The sequence below is a fragment of the Cygnus atratus genome, chromosome Z (assembly GCF_013377495.2).
Source record: "Cygnus atratus isolate AKBS03 ecotype Queensland, Australia chromosome Z, CAtr_DNAZoo_HiC_assembly, whole genome shotgun sequence".
Classification (NCBI taxonomy): domain Eukaryota; kingdom Metazoa; phylum Chordata; class Aves; order Anseriformes; family Anatidae; genus Cygnus; species Cygnus atratus.
Genome location: NC_066396.1, coordinates 77,813,938 through 77,835,595, shown reverse-complemented (window position 1 = coordinate 77,835,595; position 21,658 = coordinate 77,813,938). Strand labels below are relative to the sequence as shown.

The 21,658-nt window shown below is 39.8% G+C and overlaps 1 protein-coding gene across 4 annotated transcripts in view; it reads right to left on the bottom strand.

Moving 5' to 3' along the window:
• Positions 1-6,905: 6,905 nt before the first annotated feature.
• The window catches only part of XRCC4 (X-ray repair cross complementing 4), a 187,763-nt gene continuing 173,010 nt past the window's right edge, over positions 6,906-21,658 (bottom strand). Inside the window, exons 8-9 of one of the 4 annotated variants that reach the window (XM_050716479.1) lie at positions 16,561-16,779; positions 6,908-7,704 (exon numbers count right to left, since the gene is read on the bottom strand). In XM_050716479.1, coding sequence (XP_050572436.1) covers positions 16,605-16,779 — 175 coding nt within the window. In that variant the 3' untranslated portion in view covers positions 6,908-7,704; positions 16,561-16,604. Of the gene's footprint in view, positions 7,705-16,560; positions 16,780-21,658 lie in introns of all 4 variants that reach the window. The other 3 variants (XM_050716478.1, XM_050716477.1, XM_035563200.2) reach the window with 3 other exon arrangements.

The window sequence follows — 21,658 nt, the reverse complement described above, 5'->3', positions numbered from 1 at the left end:
TCCCAGATCGCTGAGCCTTCTTCACTCCCAAATGAATTTCTCGGTGGGCTGCTGCGGGGACATGGCTCACTCACCCTGTTACTTACCTCGTGCATCAGCTGTGCCGAGTAATTCACCAGCAGTTGTCGAGAGGCCATTGCAGGGGAAGTACTGATGTGGCAGATGTTACTTTGGTTTAGAACCGCGGTTGTTCAATAACTACTACCCAGGTTAGGTGTCGGAGCGCTCAGCTCCACATACCCACTCCAGTGGACGGGTCGTCTGTGTCCACACCTAATATAACACTTGCACTTGGCTCCCAGCACTGCCGTTGAAAAGAGGGTGGAGTGAACTTGACTTCAACATGTCTGGTAAAAAGCTCCCTGCAGACAACGTCTAATGAGGTTTTGATTTTCCAAAATAAACTTACAGTAGCTCACACGAATGCAGAGCCCCTCCTGCTTTATCGCTTCCCCCGACGGAGGAGCTCCCACCACCTGTGTGCCAGCACAGGTTTTCTGGATGTGGCTGCAAGACAGAGGCTTGGAGGGATGGAGCAAGTGGTGCTTAGATCAGGGTGCGCTCTGGGGTTGCCAGCAGCCTTTCCAGCTGCTTACCAGAAAGGATAAAGTTTAACTTCTTCCCTCTGTATGAAGGAAAATTAACCACGTGCTCGCTGTGTGGAAATGGTAATAGAGAGTGTTGATAGTGCTTCCTCTCCAAATACAGTGAGAAGTCAAAAGTAGAAAAAAAAATTACTTGGATGATGTGGGAAACTAATAAAATGGTCTGCTTACCCTGCTCTCTGAATTACCCAGACCATCAAGAATCCCAAACAAATTAATCCGTATCACAGCAGATGGGTTTGTGCTTGATCTTATTATTTCGTATTTTGGTACTATATATTTGATATCTATGTAATATACATATTCATTTGCTTCTTTATTATTATTATTATTGTTATTATTAAATATTATTATTATTATTATTATTTGTGTGTGTGTGATGTAGAAGCTCTTCCAGTGTCTTCATAAATAAAAAATTAAAAGGTGTCTTCCTCTTTGAGGTGACTTTTCTTGATATCTGCCCTATTCATGAGGAGGAAATATCAGGGAACACAGCAGGAGAACATCTTTCCTTGAGTGCTGCATGGCGGTCCTGGTATCAGCTATGCTCAGGTGAATCAGTGGGGAAAATGTTCAGACTGCCTGCAGATACAACACTGCACAGTGACTTCTCTTGCCCACCATATTGAAAGGCTCTAATAACTCCAGATGTCAGGTGTCCTGAAGCACTTCTTTGCCCTTCAAGAGTAAAAAATCCACAGTAATGGTAGCTACCAACCCACTTAGCTCCAAGCAGCTGCAAGCTTCAATGTGTGCCAGTCCTGTTCCCCTGATACTCATGGAGAAAGTGAGGGTTACCACCTGGGAGCTAGCTATCCTATCCTAAGATAGGCAAGCTGAAGATACCCACCTTCTTCTTGGTGCTGAAGGAGCCTCTGGGTGACTGTCTTAGGCTGAGCATCTCACCCACACATTTTAATACAGCCCAGAGAGGTTTCTCCTCGCTTACATCCTCTCCATGCAGTAGCTAGCCCCCATTTGGTTAGTCTGCTCGGCTGCACTTGGTGCACCCTTGGAGGCACCATTCTTTCTTCCTAAACCCTACCCAAGCCTCACCTCTCAGAACAGAGCCTGTGGGCCAATCTCCCATTTTGACCACAGGTTTGGCAAAAGAGGGGTGAGATGACCATGCACGAGGCAGGACTTCCAAGTGATATTTAATTAAACAGAGAAAAACAAACCAAAACAAAACAAAAACAAAAAAACCCTGACCTTTAAATTTTCCTTTCAGATATTCCTCTGTCAGGCTTTCTCTCAAAAATAAAAGCTCTGCATAAAGCTCCTCCAGAAACAGAAAATGATAATAGCAGTTTTCAGCTTAGATAAGAGAATGGTTCTATGTACTTGTTTCCTAGTTGTCCTATGAAGACTAGTCCAGCTAGGACCCACTGGTTTAAGTCTCAGCAGAGACATAAAGCTAAGACTTCATGGAAAACCTTTACAGCACTTGGGGTATCTATAAGCACTTCCACCGAAGACGAGGAGACACTTGCAGTAGGATGGACGGGAGCAGCTATCAGCACTGCTGTCTGGTGACCGCAGAAAGCTTCACAAAATCCCAGCAGACAGAGTGATTTACATTCAGAGCTACTGCTGACGTTAAAGCTTTTTGGAAGATGCAGACTAGATCTATTCTCTTTATTAAATAATGACAGACTGGGCAAGGTGTGAGAAACTTGCCTTGGTTGACCCTTCCCTGAGCACTGGACTAGATGTTCTCCAGAGGCCCCTTACAACCTCAGCTGCCCTGTGGCTCTGTGATGTTGAGGTACAATGGTAATTATTCTTCAGATAAATATTTCTGACAAAAAGACAAATACAGACACACACACAAACAAAAACAAACAAACAAACAAACAAAAAAAACAACCAACCAGCCAAACAAAAAGCCTACAGAACTATTCTGCATTCCCAAGAAATACCCTGACAATAGTGTGTTCATCCTTCTTCTCCTGGGCATTAAAAAACAACTCACATCAGATAATGTTAAGGCTGCTGTAGCAGCTTGACAAGAGATGAGAATTCTCTCAAAGAAGGCAATTTCTGGTTATTGTGAACCCCTCTGACCGTTGGCATTAGCAGGTAATGCAAGATCTGACAATGTCAGGTGTCTGCTGCAATCCCGTTCCCCAGAGAGAATGAATTAAAGAGGGCCAAGTATCTCTGCTCAGCTCCTATCACCCCTTCCTGTCACGCTCAGGCCAAAAGTGCTCTCAATTTCTCTTTCTTGCCATCTCTCACATGTTCTCTCTGTCTTTCTTAGGCTGTACTCCCACAGATTATCCCAGCCATGTCCTTGTTTTTTCACTATTTTTTTTTCCTTGCACTTTTTATCATCTCTGTATGGGCAAACAAATTGCCACGATGCAATACCTATCAGAAACTACTAATCCTGCATGCCTTATTAATGAAACGTGTTTAAAGGCTGCTATTACTTAAAAAAAACAAGCAGCTATTTCTCATAAGGCCTCCCAGATTCATCTCATCAACAAATTTCATTGGGGTGCCTGTTTTTTGTGCCAATGCCATTAAAGAAATGTTGAATGAGATTGGGATCAAGACTCATCCCTGGGGTTCTCTGCAAGTAATCCTCTTTCAGCTTGGTGTTTTCCCTTGTAGCAGTTATCAGTTTTAAAAACATACAGAGTTTCATTTTCCTAACACTACCAGATTAATACTGATAGATTTTATGAATTAGATTGATTTTGTGGTGTATTTATGATAGCAGCAAAATAAATTAATGGTCACAGAGAAAGATGAAAATTCACATGTTGCCCGACATTATGAGAAAGAAATGAGACAGAGAATGGCAGATTACCAAAAGGAAATTTAGGATAAAGATTTGATGAGAGCTCCGACTCTGTATGGAAGTACAGAAGTACAGGACTATGGGAAGAGAATTGGAAATTCAGCTAGAGCTGAAAATAGCAGAAAAATGGAAATAACCCCTGATGAGAGGTTTGATGAATCGCTGAAGACAAGCAGGAATAGAAGAGGGTTTCCAGAAGACGAGAAGGTTCTGCTTGCTGCTTCTCCTTCAGCAAGATAACCAGCTCCTGGAAGATTTTTAGTTTTGCTCAGAACATAATACCTTCAGTCTCTAAGCAGCCTGGACGTACTTTTATTGACTTGTTTTCCTACCATTCTTGCTTCACTGTTTCCACATTTTATTTCTTCCACGAAGAAAAAGAAAACAGAAAAAAAAAAAGAAAAGAAAAAAAAAGAAAAAATATGCTTTTCCTTAAATATTTAGCAGCGTCTGAATTCCCATGTGTAATGGCTTCTCCTATCCGCCACCTCGGGTATCTCCAAGGTGCTAGAGCAAACTGCAGAGGATGTCTAAGTCAGCTAGACTGTTCTAAACATTTCCAAGGAGTCACATTTATAAACACAATTGTTTATATCCTTACAGGCACAATGCAAGGAAGAACAACACATTTTGTATATACATATATACATATGAGTGACTCCTTTGGGGAATAATAGTGGAAAGGTAACTAGAATACTGATATGAATTGCCAAAACATTATCTCAAAATTAGAATAATATTTCAACCCAAAGGCAATACTTTATACAGCACTTCCACAAGAAAACAGTTTTTTTTTTTTTTTTTTTTTTTTGGGGTGGGGAGGGTATAACACTGTCTTTTTTATTTAAAAAAAAAAAAAAAAGTTGTTAATCATTTTGAACTAACTACTGGATAAACCCAGACAATGACAAATTGTTATGCATAAAAACACCCACTCTGTTTAAGTAGTTACACTGAAAATATAAAACTCTAGATGAGTCTAAACCTTTAATGAAAGATGGCATGTTTTTCCTCCTGTAAAACAAATGTATGTTTTATCTTCCCCTAAAGTATAGTTTAAACTGAAGAAAAAATTTACCTGGGAAATCATTTGCAGAGCAATATCAAACAGAAGTACTAATTAGGGACAGCCTTTGAAATTGGATCTACATTTCTTGACATTGGTTAATTTCCTGTCTTGAAAAACCATTTGTGGGGAGGTTTCTCTAGTTTGTCTTCCATCATTACTGAAATATTTTGGACAGGGGAGAAGCAATTGACTGATATCTCATGTCAAGTTATTTCCTGTGATGGTTTTATACGCTTGCCTGGAAAACATGCTCTTCCAAAAGGTGAGTTAGAAAACCATGCTCACAAAGCAATTCTCAGTTCAGTAACCCTGCTAAGTGGAAGGATGAATGGAGTAAGGCTTAAGACCAGAAATGTTCAATGTTTTTATTAATGGTCTAGGATATCAGCAATGGGAAACTTACAATGTTTCCTATAATACTGCACTGAGAAAGAACAAGCATACAAAATCATCTTGATAAATGAGGGAAATCAGCTCCAGAAATGGGATGCAAGTCCATAAGGTGAAATGCCAGTTACTAAACTCATTGGGGAAGTGTCAGCTGCACAAATGCAGAAATGAAAAATGAGTGACTACCTAGTAATTCTGCATGTGAGAGCCTAAGGATAATGCTGGATCACAACAAGAACATAATCTGGTACATGCTATGTTATTGCAAAGAAGGTAAATGTTGCATTCAATTTATGTGTAGGTGTACTTGACTCTCACGAGAACCCTTCTGCTCTGTCAGCTTTGGAAAAATCCCACAGCAAGAAATCCATGGGCACAGAGGGATAGCAAAGGTCCCAGCTTTTCTCTTAGACTTCACCAAGAAGCACAGAGTACTGTATTACTTCCATAGATTTTTTAAAAATATCTTATGAGGTGTTATTACTGAGTTCCCTTCCCAAAGATCACAGGTTAGTTCGAAATGGATTTTATTTGGCATGGCCAAAGGAGGCCACTGGGTCCGTTTCAGTGCATCAGGATGAATGAGTTTGCAGATGAAGTGGATGTCTCCCCTGCTTGTGGATGAATATGCATTGTAGGTAAGTTTCACTCATTTTGTGTAGGTTTCACAAGACTTCCTCTGCTCTGACATGAGCTCCTTTTGGAATTATTAATGAGATGCTCCTTCGTCTTCAAAGTCAACTGGAAATTGGAACCTCATTGGCAGAAAAGCTATAGCTTCTCACACAAACTGTTTGGAAGGGACATTTCCCTAGCACATTCTCACACAGTTGTGGAGATAGACATGTTGTAAGTGTTTTTCGAGGGAGAGGAGGTGTTTCCGTGTATACAAACAGTCCCAGGTGACGGGAAACTGGCTCCGTATCATAGCTGCCCTAACTAGACGACACATCTGCGCTCAGTCTGAGGTACGTCCCCCATCACGTCATTTTCTACTAAGTTCCTGGCTTGATTCTATAAACCTCAAAATAAATAAATAAATAAATAAATAGATAAATAAATAAATAAATAAATATTCTGACAGAATTATTACGTCTGCCAACTGAGTGTAACATTTGCTATTTATATAATAGCATTTTATTATTAGAAACCAAGTTTCTTGAAAGCAGACTTTTGCAGGATGTTCAGGTCCATTTACCTTCATTTTCTGCTCTTCTATTCCAGGTAAAGTCATGGAACATTTTCACATTAAAATTGAAACTACATACAAGCTTTTGCTGAAAGCATTGTCAGATCAGCACTGGAAGATTTTAAATCAGGCAATGTCTATGAATGGGTGTATGAATAGGTCTTTTGTGGTCTTGTCATTTCTCAGGCGCAAAGCCTATGGAGCAAGCAAAATATTTTGTCCATTCATGTTTTTACTATGTGATTTATAACACTGTCCCAAAGCCCTTTGTGAATTTAAAATGCTGTGACCATGTTTTTTAGAACGGACTGCTTAATTTTAATATTCCCAGATCCTCACTGAGATTCTTAAATGAGGCTCTGATCCTGCAAATACCGACACCGGTGCTTTTTATTAAGTATAGGACTGAATTTTGTCAGGATAAAGGCCTAAATAAACTGGCTTTTTAAAAATACATGGTATTTTTCAAGGTCCATTACAACCATAGAGCACAGAAGCAGTACTATGTTGCATAGTGCTGCTGACTTCAGTGGGATTATTCACATGTTTAAAACTCTTGTTTCTCAGGCAGAAGAATGGGTCCCCTCTGCCTTAAATGAGAATTGATTCAGGCTCTTAAAACTGCGAAGCAGAAGTTGACACACATGCTTAGTTCTATGCACTGGATTTTGACCTCTGAAGGTAAATACACGTTGCTAACTTTTTATCTGATGAAGCCTTAAACCTAAATGAATGTACCAGCTTCAGGCAGGAAGAGGTCAAGCATTAAGGCATTTTTCTAACTAGTCCCTTTACTCATAGCAGGTCTAAGCAAATAAAACCAAAAAGATGTCCTTTTAGAAAGCATTTTATTATCTTAGAAATCATCTTAAGAAAAATAATGAAATATCAAAATGTCTCTTTTAAAGTCTGTGGGTTTCTACAGGTCTATGGCATACTACAGAAGGTCAAAATAGATTCAATATTAAACACTTTACTCCCCAAAGCAGGTATGCACCATATAATGCATAATACTACAAAGAATCTTTAAAAAGCAAAAAGTCATTTATTTGCACACTTGATTTTTTAAAGATATACCTCAATCAAAGCTGAGGAATCAGACCACATCTAAGCTGAGCTGCTCGAGAAAGGGGCAGAATATCGCATAAGTACAATGACAGCCTTAAGTATTCCTTATGTCTGATTTATTCTCTGGGGATATCTGAAAACCAGTTGATCCTGGATACAACTAACAGCCAAAGACTGTTAGGATGTAAAACGTTGTGATGGGGCTCTCTTTCCCCATATGCATGTGGTAATAGCTCTACACAGAGGCTGAACTGATTTCAAGGCTGTCACAAATCAAGACTCAGCAGGCCAAGGGTCTACAACCACGCAGTGAAGAATGGGGACAAGGCCAGTGAAAGAGAATTAAAGCAATATGTCATTAAATACCATACAGATTTTGGCTCAGTGTCTATACCAAAGCCTTTTAGTTTTATAACTAAATTTGATGTGGAGCACCAGTCTCTGAGTTTCTCAGACAACACATAGCTAGATGTCATCAAAGAGGTCCTCCGGCTCACAAGTGTTTTCCAGTGTTTCAAGAGATATCACATCCGGAGACCGCTTGCCCGATGTCTTCTGTGAAGCAGGATCAGGCCTGGAAATATTAAGCAAAGACATAGGTTTGAAATAAGTTTAGATATGGATATAAAAAAATCCAACATACACAAGACCAAGGTGCCTGTTTAACAGTGTATTTTGAGTTTTTGTTAAGGTTACATGTAAGAGAAAAGAGCTTTTTGAAAGACCTAATTTTGTGCTGAGATGTCAATGGCAAAACAAACAGATAAAATTCAGCTTATAAATATCAAGCCTTTAGCTATTATGTTACAATTTTTAGGAGAATGACCATTTCACCCACAAATTCCACATGGAGAGCTAGGGAGAGCAGAACAAACACAGAAAACAAGGGGAGGACCTGCCCTTCTGCTGCTGTACAGGATGATGCTCTGTGAATTGTTCTTTATTTTTACCCTGGTGCTAAGCATGTGTGTGCTGTCCATCATTTTGGCACACTGAGTTGTCTCAAAAGGTCCATGCCCCGAGGGTGCAAGCCTGTTCCCACACTGCACAGCAGAAGAAAACACAGGTAAATGCAGAAAATCCTTCCATAGCACATGCTCTCCACCTCTGGAAACCAGGTATTGAGGGACTCCCTGTCCTCCACCTGTATATATATTATGTTTACATGTACTCTAACTGTGTGCAAAAAAAGCAGTCATCACTCACTGCTACTTATATGCCAAGGTGCAGGTTTCTCCTTAGGTAAGTGGATAGCACAGAGTCCTACCTGAAAACTCTGCTTGAATTAGACACCCTTTATTATATTGGATAACACACTGCTCTGCAGCAATCGGCCCTATTTAGCCCTCTTTTGACTGCCCTCATCAAGACAGATGATTTAAATGTTTGTTGGCTGTATGAGCTCCTGGCATTTTCTGAGTTCATATTTGCTGCTTCTCCTCTCTCTCTGAGACAGCATTCTGACAAACACAGAAGACAAGGTATCCTGCACTTACAAACATGACGACATTTGTGACAGCTTCCAATCCCTATGGGAATTAATACATATAGACTGGATCCTCCCCCAGATTTTTGAATCCTACACAGATTTGTTTTTGTGAGCTTGAGGGGGAAAATCACTGATCACAGATAGTGGAGCTCTCAGTGATGTCATATTCCAGGATGGTATCACTAGATGCTTTGAAAACAAGAACTAATCTCTTAGTCTTGATTCAGTAGACTGTAGGGAATCAGCATAGGAAGCAGGGAGTGGACTCGATGTGCTTGCACTGTAGGGTTTGGGGTTGGCTGGAATTTCATGAGGGTCAATGGCTTCATGCCCCAGCATATTCCACTGGTGTAATCTTGACAGAAGGTAAAAAATCTGTGTATTACCAAAACCAACACACCATTCACCAGGATGGGAAGAACTAGACAGAAATGATGGAAAGTTACTCTGAAACACTGCCATACACGGGCTTTGTGAAATGAAGAATTCAAAAGCCATCTTAATTTCCAGACTAATTCAAACCTTCAACTGCTCCACAGCTGCCAATATATTTAGTCAAAATCAGCGTTTTTGATTGCTGTTTTGAAGTTTGGTTTCACACAGATTCGGAACCAAGTTTTAGAAAACTCCCATTCTCACTGGAAAACTCCAGGAAACAACAGTTTTAAAAAACACTGCAACCTTCAAAATGTAATAATCTTCCCAAGAACCCAGCCACTACCTGATTCATGGCTTCTTATCCTTCAAGTCTGTGAATCCACCAGAGGTTCAAAGCTCTCACTACAATGTTTCCTGGAGAATGATTTCCAGTTAGAGGTGGAGCCCTCTGTGCTCCTTGGGAACCAGCAAAATCCCATTAAATGCTGAGTTTGGGATGCTTTCCCTTCCCATGAAGTCTCCAGTATTCAGAAGGGTTTCCTCACCACCCTCTCCATCATTCCAGTTCTGCAAACTGCTTTAATTTCAACATACCATTATTTTCAGATTATGATCACTACTTTCCCTGGAAGTCTAACTAGGTTCCTCTGTGAACTGCAAAATGTTCTCCTCAGGTCTGACTTAATCATGACAAAGAATATGTTTTGTTTTGTTTTGTTCTGTTTTGTTTGTTCTGTTGGCATGCAGTGACATCTAGACAGATGACAATTCTCATCAAAAGCCACTTGGACCAGCTGCAAATCAAACGTGCCAGAATCAGACCCTTAGCCAGTAACCTCTGGTCAGCAGGATCAGATCACTCCATGCCATTCTGAATGTTAGTGATCAACTCATTCATACCCTTTTTTTAGGTATAGGCAACATATGTCATGTTCAAGTTCACTTATTGAAGGTGCATAACCTTTCTTGATCAGTCTAAAGCATTACGTCTCCAGTGAGAGCACAGGTGAACCACACAGTGTGGAGCAGCACACATATCATTTTAATTAATTTTGAGTGGTCTCACCAGCAGATAAATTAGGCTGTGAAAGACCTCTGTAACACCACAGGTTACTTCAGGTACTGGAAGTCTTCTTCAGAGTAGCTTAGGAATTTTTCACTGTCCACATGCCATTAAGGTAATATTGAGTCTGAGATTTGCTGACTTTGAGGGTTCACCTATTGCAGCATTTTCTGATGTTGAAAAGTGAGCCTGACATTGCTTAAGAATGGCAGTATCAGTAACAATTTAATCCTCGTTAGGAAAACTAACTGTTTTCAACATTACACATGAGATCACATCCATAAGCCAAATCACTGGTGAGTTTTAACATTACACAGCTAGAACTATTAAGCTTCTGTGTTCTTGTAACAACATGGTACTCCCATTTACTCTCCAGAAGTTGTTATACCATGCCTGTGAATAAACGCAACTACACTTGCAAAGTGGAATCATTAGACTCTTTACATGAAGTTCATAAGCAACTTACTTTTGGCTTTAAGACCATATGAATCATATTTGCATGGCAATTATTCAAGACATGCCAACAGCTTGCTTTTTGCTGTGAATTTTTGAATCTTGGATTCTCACTGAAGCTGTATTACCATATCCTGATGCATAACTGAGGTAATTTCTTTAAATTGCAGTAAGTTGTATAGTCCTCTCTTGCCAAAAAGCCTGCAAGTAAGGGCATTCTTCTTGAAAGTTTATTCTTCTGTTGGATCATTTTTTGAAGTCTTGCCTTTTGGTAAACTTAAACTCCATTAACACATCTGGAGAACTGCTGACTCTAAGAGATCATTTCATATTTCCTGACATTTAGTTCAAGCCCTTCATAAATTGAGACAGAAGACCAGATCCACAGCTGGTGTGAATCACTGGAGCACTAATAATGTCAGTGGAGCTCTGCTGACTTACACCAGCTGAGATTCTGGCCCAAGATTTGGAAGAAAGTGGTTATATTACTTGGTATTTCTTTCCACAGCTGAGTAAGAGCCATAAGAAACAGAAGACATGCAACATGGTACTTCACTAAACAGTACAGTAACTCAAAGCCATGCAGGATGATGGTTTAGCACAGCTTGGGAGAAAAAGCAACGGATTTTATTTTGCGATAGGACAGATGGACCAGTCCCATTTGCTTCATGTGATGAATTGTTCCTGAGTTCGCAGAGACCCCAGAGGAGATCTGCATGACACCATTCCTGCTGCAATACATGGCCAGCTCTGCTTGGTAATGTTTTTGCAGGAGTATGAAGCGGAAAATAATCTCTAACGTGACTGCTATAAATGACACGGTTAAAAAGAGCTTCCTAGTGGCAAAAAAATCAAACAAGTTGTAGCTGCTCTGAAGCAAAATCAGGTCAGAGGCTGCAACATTAGCACCATTGCTCATCTTGAGGCTTTCCTTGCTGGAAGGATGAAAGCTTCTTGCATGGAGCTATGCTTGCACATCCAGCACAGCACATTGTGGTTGCGCTTCCACTGAAGGTTTTGTTCTCAAGCAGCTCTCATGGGATTTGGAAAGAGCAATACTCTGGTAAATTAACATAGCCAGAAAAGTTTCCTAAAAAACTTGAGCAATCTAGGAGGCATACTCGTGTCATTGGACAACTGTATCATTTTCCCCATTTTTCTTAGTAATTAAAAGAATCACTTCCAATCAAAAGCTGGCATTTTACCAAACGAGATTTCTCCAAAATGTGTAGCAGGTTTCTTAGGAAAAGGCTGAAAGTATTGATGTGTATCTCTCACCTTAGTTTGGTTTAATGATTCATTCCTGTCATTAATCTGAAAAAGGCTTAAAAACATGAGTAGCTATGAACAGAGGATATAATCTGATACATACTTTCTTCAGTATGATAAAAATAGGTGGCAGCAGCAGTTCATAAACAGAAAATCGGTAGTCATGACAGCACTAACAGTGAAGCAAAGGTGAGGCACCTCAATTGCTAATGAACAGCCGCATTGTGACTGACAGGACAGAAGCTCAGAACAACAGTTGTGCTCCAGAGACGGCATGTTTCGTCCATCCCAAGAGAAAAACTTGGATTCTTTGATTTATCATCAATCTGCTGTCTGGGCTGTTACACCCCTGTCTCCACAGAAAGTCCTCAGAAGAAAGGTACTCATCGGCAGTCATTAATAAGTAAGGATTATGAAAGGAGCTTTGAGGAAAGACCTGGGTGAAACCTCATGGACCTTGTGGCTATGCGTAAAACCTTGGTCTTCAATAAGTGATTCCCCATGGTGTGAGCCCTTGGGAGACATCATATGGACTGCCTACGGCTACTGGACAAAAAGAGGAAAGTTCAAACATGAAAAAAAAAAGAAATGGTGTAATGGAGGCAGAGAAAAAGCCTCTTACATTAGCAGATGCATCAAGAAAACTATGTGCAGACATACTTATTTAAAGATGAATTTTAAAAATAGAAGTAGATTAAATTGAAACTCTATGGGATTAAAAATATGGCCAGAGATTCTCCTTTACAGCAATGCTGATGACTATAACATAAGGTAAATTATAAAGGTATTTTCCTTTTTAATACAATTTAAAATAAATGAAGCTCAAGGATTTGGTTTAGGTTTTGGCAGTGTTATAATTATGCAGCTTCCAGATATTCTGGCATCTATTCCTGGATAATATGAAAAGCCATGTATTTATAATTGACCTTACAAAATCAGATCAAGAATCGTGAAGAACAATTATGCTGATTTCAACCACCCTTGTGATCAGAAATTACAGTTGATGGACTTTTCTTGAAGTTGTTCATGAAGAAACTGATTATTTTTTTCAGTCACTTTCAGTTATCTGAAGAGACCAGCGGCCCCAGGCATCATCAGAGCCCAAGCTGTGCTTGGTCCCTCTTGGAGAATCTTCCATGTGTGGCTTTTTCATACATTCAGCACATAAAGCAAACAGTCTAGACTCAGTTAAAGTCAGCAGACAAATAATAAGAAGAATGTTCAATTACACTGTTAATGAAGAATATTTTCAGTGTGGCAAGTACAGATTTAATGTTCAGCCAGGGAATCAATGCTCCTTAATAAGCTTCCACCTCTGGCCGAAAGCCAAAGAGTGACTGCACCTGCGTTCATAACCACTGGGTGTAAGGTAGGTCTGGAATTCTCTCAATGCACAACACCTACAGCATAACTTCAAAAAACAGGACAATTGCTAAATACTACTTTAAGCTCTTGCAAGTGCCCCTCTTTTTTCTCTATGACTAGAAACTAGCAAGAAGAGGATAATTTTGTTTCGCATTTACACCATTTTTTTCTGTAAGAGTCATCCTGGAATCTTTCAGATGGAGAAAAATGAACTGAGAATCCCTTAAATATCATAGAAATAGGCACTTTTGTTGCAGCAAGAACAAACTTGCAAACAAATCTGTTATACTATAAAGACAGACATATCACTCTTATTGATCTCCGGCCTAGATCAGCTCTCAAAATTATTTTCATCTTCTATGCTACCTGCTTAGTCCTAAATAAATAAAGGGGGTAAAGGCCTAAAGATCCTGAGAAATCTGTATGCAATGTCTAAAGTGGCTGCACAGACATGTCATAAATGAACACTGACAGCACATTTTTAGGGACTTGTATCCATTCAGTTGCAAACTTCCAATTAACTTCTGCTGGCAAAGGTGCAGGTCCTTCTTTAAAAAGAACATTCCAGTGTAGGAATATAAATATAGCCTTGGATCTTTCCATCTGATCAAACACACTTGTGGATGCTTACTAACAAAGATCTACTTAAAAATGCAATAATAGATGTCACTTAAAAGGAAAGGCCTAAGACATGTTTGTTTTAGACAAGTGGCACACATTTCTGTGGCTCATTTCCACTTAAACTCCTTCTTGCTTAAACAAACTAGATCGCATTCAGCTTGAGAAACATACTAGAGCCACGGCCTTCACTGGCAAAAAATACAAATCTCTTAATCATAACTACAAGAGTACATAGTAGAGGAAAACTTGGTTTGTTTAGGAATTTTGTCAAGGCCTTTCATAAATCCAGTACATTGCAAATTTATTGGCAAATGTTAGAAGCCATTTCTCATAGTCATGAAGCACTATTTATCGCATATATACATTTATATAACACCAGCACTGGCTAAACAGTGTCATAGCCCTTTTCCAGGCTGTCAGACCTCTGAGGCTGCTTTCCCTCCCTAACCCTTTCTAACCCCCCCAGGGTGATCATAAGCAGCAACCAAAGGACTCAGAAGGCAAATAAAAATCCCAGAACCAGTTTCTGATATGGGAAATGGGTGTCCCTGTGCCCCTCAGCCTACTGTCCCCATTTCAGACCACTGCTGCTGTTGCATGGTGGTGGAGCACAGAGGGATGGGTTGGTCCCAGAGCCTGCCTCTCCTCTTGGTGGGACCCCGTCCTACCAGCCAAACATGGGCTGGCTCTTTGCTCTGTTCCTAATAACGTGATGCTACTGGTTTCCACTGGCATGACAACCTGCAAAACCGTGCTGAATCCAAACACAAAAATAAAGCCTTTAATCGGAGGAAACCCTGCAATGCTGAAACCTATGCTGCACTTGAGATCTTCCATGTCTTTTCCACTCCCTTCTAGCACACAAGGCTCTAAGTGGCTGTTTAAATCCTATTGACTTCATCAGCTGCTAAACACTTGCTCAGAGTTAAGCATGTGCTTAGAAACTCTCCTGAACCATGGTCTCAGCTTGCAGCTCCCTAGGGTTTGTTCTTTACTTTGCCACAGGAGAAAACTTAAGAACTTCACAGACTGAGAAAATTAAATAAAGCCATTCTCAAAGAAAAATGGATTAGTCTGGCATTCATACAACACACTAGGCTAGATTACTTTCAAATCTTTACAAACTAACTAGCTATAGCTTAAAAAGATCCTATCCTCAGAAGGATTTAGGAGAATACACACGTGTAATCTTAAAAATTATATTTTAAACACTCCCATAGCTAAATTATTATTTTTTTTTCTCAACAATTTGTACACGTCTACCTGTGCATTGGCAGAATTACTGCCCAGATTAACTATTATCTGCAGATCTGCTCAGCACACTTTGAATCATTCATTTTAATCTGCTTACTGAGAAAACCACTTTGGATCAGTACAGTATTCAGATACAACTTATGTATCTATTTTCTGATGATTAAATGCTCTTAGAAAGAATTGAGACATAGCTTCAGTGAGTTCTTACATCTGGAAGCAGTGAATTGAATGGCTGGGAGCAGGCTCCAACTTACAAGTTAAGGCAGAGCACATAAAGTATAACAGGCTTCCCCTCAGTAGGTGTCTAATAGGTCTCTATTGAATACAAGATTATTTTCATAATGCAAATTGTATTTCCCTTTCTGCTGTCTCTGAACTCCCATTCAACCTGTCCTATGTTCCTCCTGCCCTCTTCCAGCCACAGATGTGAATTTATTCACACTTCTCTGAAATAAGTTCAAACCTTTGATATTTAATATCAAATTCCTGCCTACAGTGACACCTGTGAGAGCTAAAGCATGTTGAAACAGTGGTACCAAAAATAAAAAGAAGAAAAAGAAAAAACAAAAACGGAGGTACAGCACTCCAGCCCTTTGAAAACATCAGGTAAAAAGTAAAAACAGGCACACTTGGCTGAGACAAAACAGAGCAGGACATGGCAACAGCCAGTGCTTTCTGACTACAACAGCATTTCTTTTCCTTTGCAATTTCACCAAACCCTACGTGAGACGTCTCCTCACTCAGGCTGGAGAACTGACATTACCTTTGTCCATTTAAAGCCAAGCCTATTCCTTATTTTAGGGTGCATAAATGAAAAGAATATGGGCCTAAGAACCTGCCTATGAATCTCTTAACTCTCTGGTAATACCTCTTTTTATTTTGGACACGTTGCTAAGATATTTCACAAACCTTCCTTCTAAAGAGCACATCTATGAATACGTCTATTTATTTGTAAAGAAACTACCTTCCAAATATATCGTCTATTATTATAAAAAGCAGGAATCATCTGCAGTTCATGATACAATTGCTCTAAGACCGAGACAACAAACTTGAGTCTCTTCAAGACATTTTTTCTCCTCCAAAGTCCCAAATGGTCTCCATCCATGCTAGCTCTTGGGGTCTGCCTAGGCAGCAATATCTGCACCAAGTACTCTACCAGAAACACTTAACAATAGAGCAAATAGCCAAGCCATTACTTGTTGGATAAATGCTGCAAAAGAGTCTAGACTGTAAGATTTTTAAGAAAAGTTGTACTACCTCCAAAAACAACAAAACCCCAACTAACCAAGAGGACTGGACTGGCCTTGTGTGCTTCTTTCACAAAAATTCTTACCTAAGCTGGATTTTTCTTCTTAATGACCTCCTCCCCTCCCCCATTTTTTATTATTATTTTTTTTTTATTTTTGGTAAATGGTCAAATTCACTGAAACGTTCTTTAGCCCTTAAATTTCAAAGATTTCCTCTTCTGGCAGAACAATTTTCAAGCACGTTGTACCAGAATCAAGAGACATTCTCATCTTACTCGTGCAAGCACTTACTTCCCTCGCTGTTGTAGCATAGGAGGTTGGAGCCCTGACTGGTGCTAAATCAGCACACCCCAACAGGTCATTGCTGAAATCTGTCCCCGAAGGTCAGATGGCAGGAGCACAGAATGGCGACTGGTCAAGATCTGCCACTGCTGAAGCAGGCCACCCATCTCTGTTTTGAGAAGGCACCAAGACGACCAGCAGAAGAGATGGATTAACGAGCGCAGCAAGCTGAAAGACAGCAACCAACCCTGTATTTTAAATGGAATTTTTCAATTACTACTTTTCCGTGAATATAGGCCCGGTTTCAGAGAGCCCATACTCCACAAGGCCCTCTGCCAGATGTTTCTTCTCAGACTCCAGGCTCTCAGAGACACTTAATCAATCAGGAAATTACGAGCGGGGTCTCAGAGGGAGTATAGGCCATCTGAGGAGGCAGGACTATCGGGCTCATCAGTGCTTCCAACCAGATGCACAAATGCAACCCTGAGAGCACATGGTGCTGGTGTCAGACAGTCGAGCTCCTTCAGACTGCCTGTGCTCGCCACCCTGGCTTGGGGAGATCACCTTACGCTTCGTCCTCCAGGCCTGCTCAGCACCTGCCTGACTTGGCACTGTGCACGGACACCTGCAATTTTTATTTCACACGGGGCCTAACAAAAAAACATTCTGCAGTTTTGGTCACTGTGACCTGAACTGCGCTGAAGTCAGTGCCTTACTGGGATGAGGAAACAGGTCATGTCAGCCAATCTGAAACAGGTAATGAAAAAGAAATTTGTCAGACTGCTAGAACATAGGAACAGCTGTCCTGGGTCAACCTGATTTAGCCCAGAACCCGGTCTCTAACAGTGGCCAAGAGCAGATGTTCTTTGAAGCACACAAAGTGCTTTTTCATCTTCCAACCATTTGGAGATCAGAGGTTTCCTGAGTTAGTGTTACTTTCTATGGATTCGGCAACATTCAGTGTGTCTCTGTCACAAACTGTCACTGTCCCCCAGAGCACATTTACACTTCCAATTATTCCCAAAATGTTGAAGGAGTTCCACATGTAATACACAGGAATAGGAAAAAACATGGCAGAGAACATAGAATAAACATGGGATAGAAATAGGACAAAATTGATCAGATACTAATATACGGTAATTTTCTTGACAAAGTTGTTCCAGTTCCACAGCATAAACCAGATTTTAACTTTGGTTGTGATACATTAGTGTAAACCTGAAGTAGCTCCACTGATATTTTCTTGCACTGGTATGGCTCAAACCAGCATTCGAACCACTAACTTCATAAAATTTTGATCTGTAGAGAGCCTTGATAATTCTACCGATGCTGTCCTACTGACAAATTTAGATGGCTTGCCTTTTTGTGAGTTTCAGCACAGTGCTCTAAAGGATTTTTATCTTATAAATGCATTAAGAAAAAAGGGAGCACCATACAGGTGGGCAACTGGGACTTTATTAGGAGAATGTGGATGTCAATCAGAGTAGAATAATCATGGTGTACATGTGAAACAGATGCTGCCTTGCATAAAATAACACAGTGTGATATACAGATGAATCACTGAAAATGCAATTACTACTTCATCTTAGGTTATTGGTAACAGGTCCACTTACTTGAAAGCCATCTGGTTTTACCCATGCTACGGTACCAGGAAACAGGGAAAAGAATAATGCCTATTTTTCATGTACACCTCCTCACCTGATGTCTCCATTTTTCTTTCCAGAAAAAAAAATCTGAATCAGTAGTATTCAGATTAATAGTCCAAAATCACATGGAAATCACTGTCTTCTGTTAATTAAGATATTAACAATTTTTACATTTTGAATATTGTTTCTGCCAGACTTCAGTATCTTTGTAAAAGTGAAAGGGAGAAAGAAAGAGAAGAGTTCCCATCTAAACCATAGCTCATAACTACCTCAGCCCTTGCACAAATTCTCACAATCAGAAAGAACAGTTCAGATAATACAAATCGATGTAAACAATTTAAAAGACCTTGTGAAAGACCCTGTGGTTTAAAAAGCTGTGATTTTTTTTTTAAAGTACTATTATAAATAAAAATGGCTGCTTGAAAAGCTTCCTAGTAAATCTGACAGGCGGAGAGCATTTCTGGTATCACTAGGAAAAGACAAAAAAAGAATTTTTCAGAATTCAGTATGAAGCTTGAATTTTCAGTTCAAGCACAGTTTAGCTCTCCTTTTACTATAATCTGCTTCTTTCAGAGCAGAATTAGATTAAGTGATTGGCATTTTTTAAAGATTGCGCATGGAATTACCAAAGCTCTGCAGCTCTGAGGACTCCTCATCGCAGGGGTGATGATTTCCCTCTTTAAGTTGTTCCAGCAACAGTGGAGGGTATGCTGCAGCTCGCTCTGTGATATCGCTGACACAGGGCCCTCCTAATCCCCAGCGATTCTTCACAAGAGTTTTATTACCAACAATATGCAGCATAACAATTGACTGTATTGCATATACTCTTGCTTGCTAAAGATTATAGGTCTGGTCATAAAAGATGTGGTCATTAGGTACTATCTAAAGCCCACTCAAATCCATGGAAGTTTCCCCTTTGGCTTTATTTTGCTTTGCGTATGTTCTTTGTACACAACACACCTACATAAGCCTCTCAAAACGTGGCAGGGGAATGGTTGATTGTTTTTATAATCTGTATCGAGAATTCACTTTTTTTTTTTTTTTTCCCCAGGTATCTCTGGACTCACCAGTAAGATAGCAATCCAAAGTATAGGGCCCTCTTATTGCTGTGTATCTTTCAAAACTAGTGATGAAACAAAACCAGCCAACCAAACAAGAGAGTCCTTGTTGCATGTGCCATTTGGTTTTGACACAAACCCCAAGCACACCCTACTCATTGGTTAGGTTTCAATGGTGCTTTTTGTGTGTTCACTTTGTATGTAACTGCTTCTGCTTTGTTCTGTCAGGTATGTAGCATTCATGAAAATGTCTGTCTGAATGTAAAGCATACAATAGAATCAATAGAGGAATTAACAGATGATGACAAATTGATTTCATTCACATTTTTAAACTATGAGAACATTTTAAAGAAACATCAAGGAAATATTAAAGTAATTGATACTGATCCTTGCAAAAATCGTGATACAAGGTAGGTATTTGGTACAAAGCAGCAAACCGGGAAGCCTGTTTAATAACCAACATGAACTTGTAAAATAATTTATCAACCAGCTTTCCACCAGACGCTCTATGAAGAAGAATCCATTCTACCTTTTCATATTCAGTATTGGTAATTGTAATAAGATATTCAGACAACAGTAATAAAAGCTCATTCTAAATCTGGTGGGAACTGATGAAAGCAATTATGGTGAAGGCTTGGTACTGTCAAACTGTCAAGTTTCAAGCTTAATGTAATTCTTTAGAGTTTACGCCTTTTCTACTCACAAAGAAAAGGACTGCAAGCCATTTTCTGTCCAGAATGCAATGAGACCAAGGAAACAGGCCATTTAGCTGCAGAATGCTAAAACAGTATATAACACACCAATAAAATTATGTCATGTCACAGAAATTCTTCAGAAAGGGACCCATCTTGAACTTTTGGATATTACTAGTGAAAAAATATGACAACAGCCTTGAGGCCCTTGGCAGGGAGTGCTAGAAATTTCAGAGGTCTGTGAAAAGTGTTCATTTAAATTTTATCAATTGTTTCTGTTTTTCTAGGCTGGAGAAATGCTCCATTGTGGAGGAAACAATGAAATAATAAAAAATAATGAGGAGTCATTAGGTTTAGTCTGAATAATGCCATTTATCAGCAGAGCATATTCTGCCTAAAGACCTTCCTACGCTAGTCTGCAACACCAGGGCTTACTTGAAGTGAAGTGCTCTTCACGTACACACTTCCAAGCTGCACAAGCTTTGTGATTACTAAAAACATCAGAAAAGGGTGCAGTCTACATCCTATTTGTATGAACAACTCAAGTATGACAGGGGCAGTAGCACTGACAATACGACTCATGACATGTGCTCCATCTAATGCTCCACCGTGCCGAGAGACCCTTCATGAACAGCCAAGAGCCACTGGGTCTGAACATCAGCTCAGTCTTTAGCCCCTCAGCTGAAGCTCCCTGTGACAGTGAAAATCATCACTAACGATGACTGGATGCACCAGGAGGCAGATGATTATTACTCTACCTGTTTGTCTCAAATATTCCATAAAACAGCAACCACCAGTCAGTGGAGAACCTGAATTGGAGCTGAACTGCTTCCAGAGCAGTCAGTGAGCAGACAGCAACAATAATGATCCATGAAGTCAACAGCACTGGAAAAAATATTACACTTTGACTTGTGTTTTACTTTTATGCTACGGGAGTAAGGTTTTCTCTCTTATTGTGGGGCCAGGCATTCTAAACTTTGTAAAAAGAAGAGTATAGCATGGGACAACAAAAAGGACCTAGATAATGTGATGTAGATCTGGTGGAGATATGTGACCTTAGCAGGCATGACAGCAGAAGGAAACCGCAGTTCCAGCTCTATGAGTGTTAAAGTGCTGTACTATTTATGTTGCATCTGCTTGCCTCTGGCAAAGAGGAGGTGTGCCAAACTATAAATAAATCAGCATGCTATATGAAGAACAGCTGAGACTGATGGAGCTAGCATTAATGACTTTGGCTAGTGAAGATTGCTGCATTTTTCCTTTAAAATTTTACTCTGTTAGGCAAAACTACAACAACAAAGCAATGTGTTAATTTATGGCTGGGGAGACAGTTTAGGGAATAAATTAAAACGCAGATGCCCCCAGACACAAGGGGCAGAATGCAGTAAATGTAGCCCAACTGATGGGCATAATATCATTTGCTGCTCTAAGATGCCTAGACCTACAGAAATGGTTCCAGACTTAAAATACTTCTGTTCTTTCTTTCACAACAGCTTGATTAATGCATAGGCACATTTACCTGATTCCCTCTTCATAACAGGAAGTGAACCAACAGACAGAAGAAAGAGTTGGTAGACAGGATACAAAGAATAAAACTCTTATTTGATCACTACAGCTGCTGCAAAACCAAGGCAGAGAGAAATATTCATGCTTCCAGATAGAATTTTTAAGATGCTATTTTGCTTGTTGTAAGCATCCTAGATCAGTTCCTGGT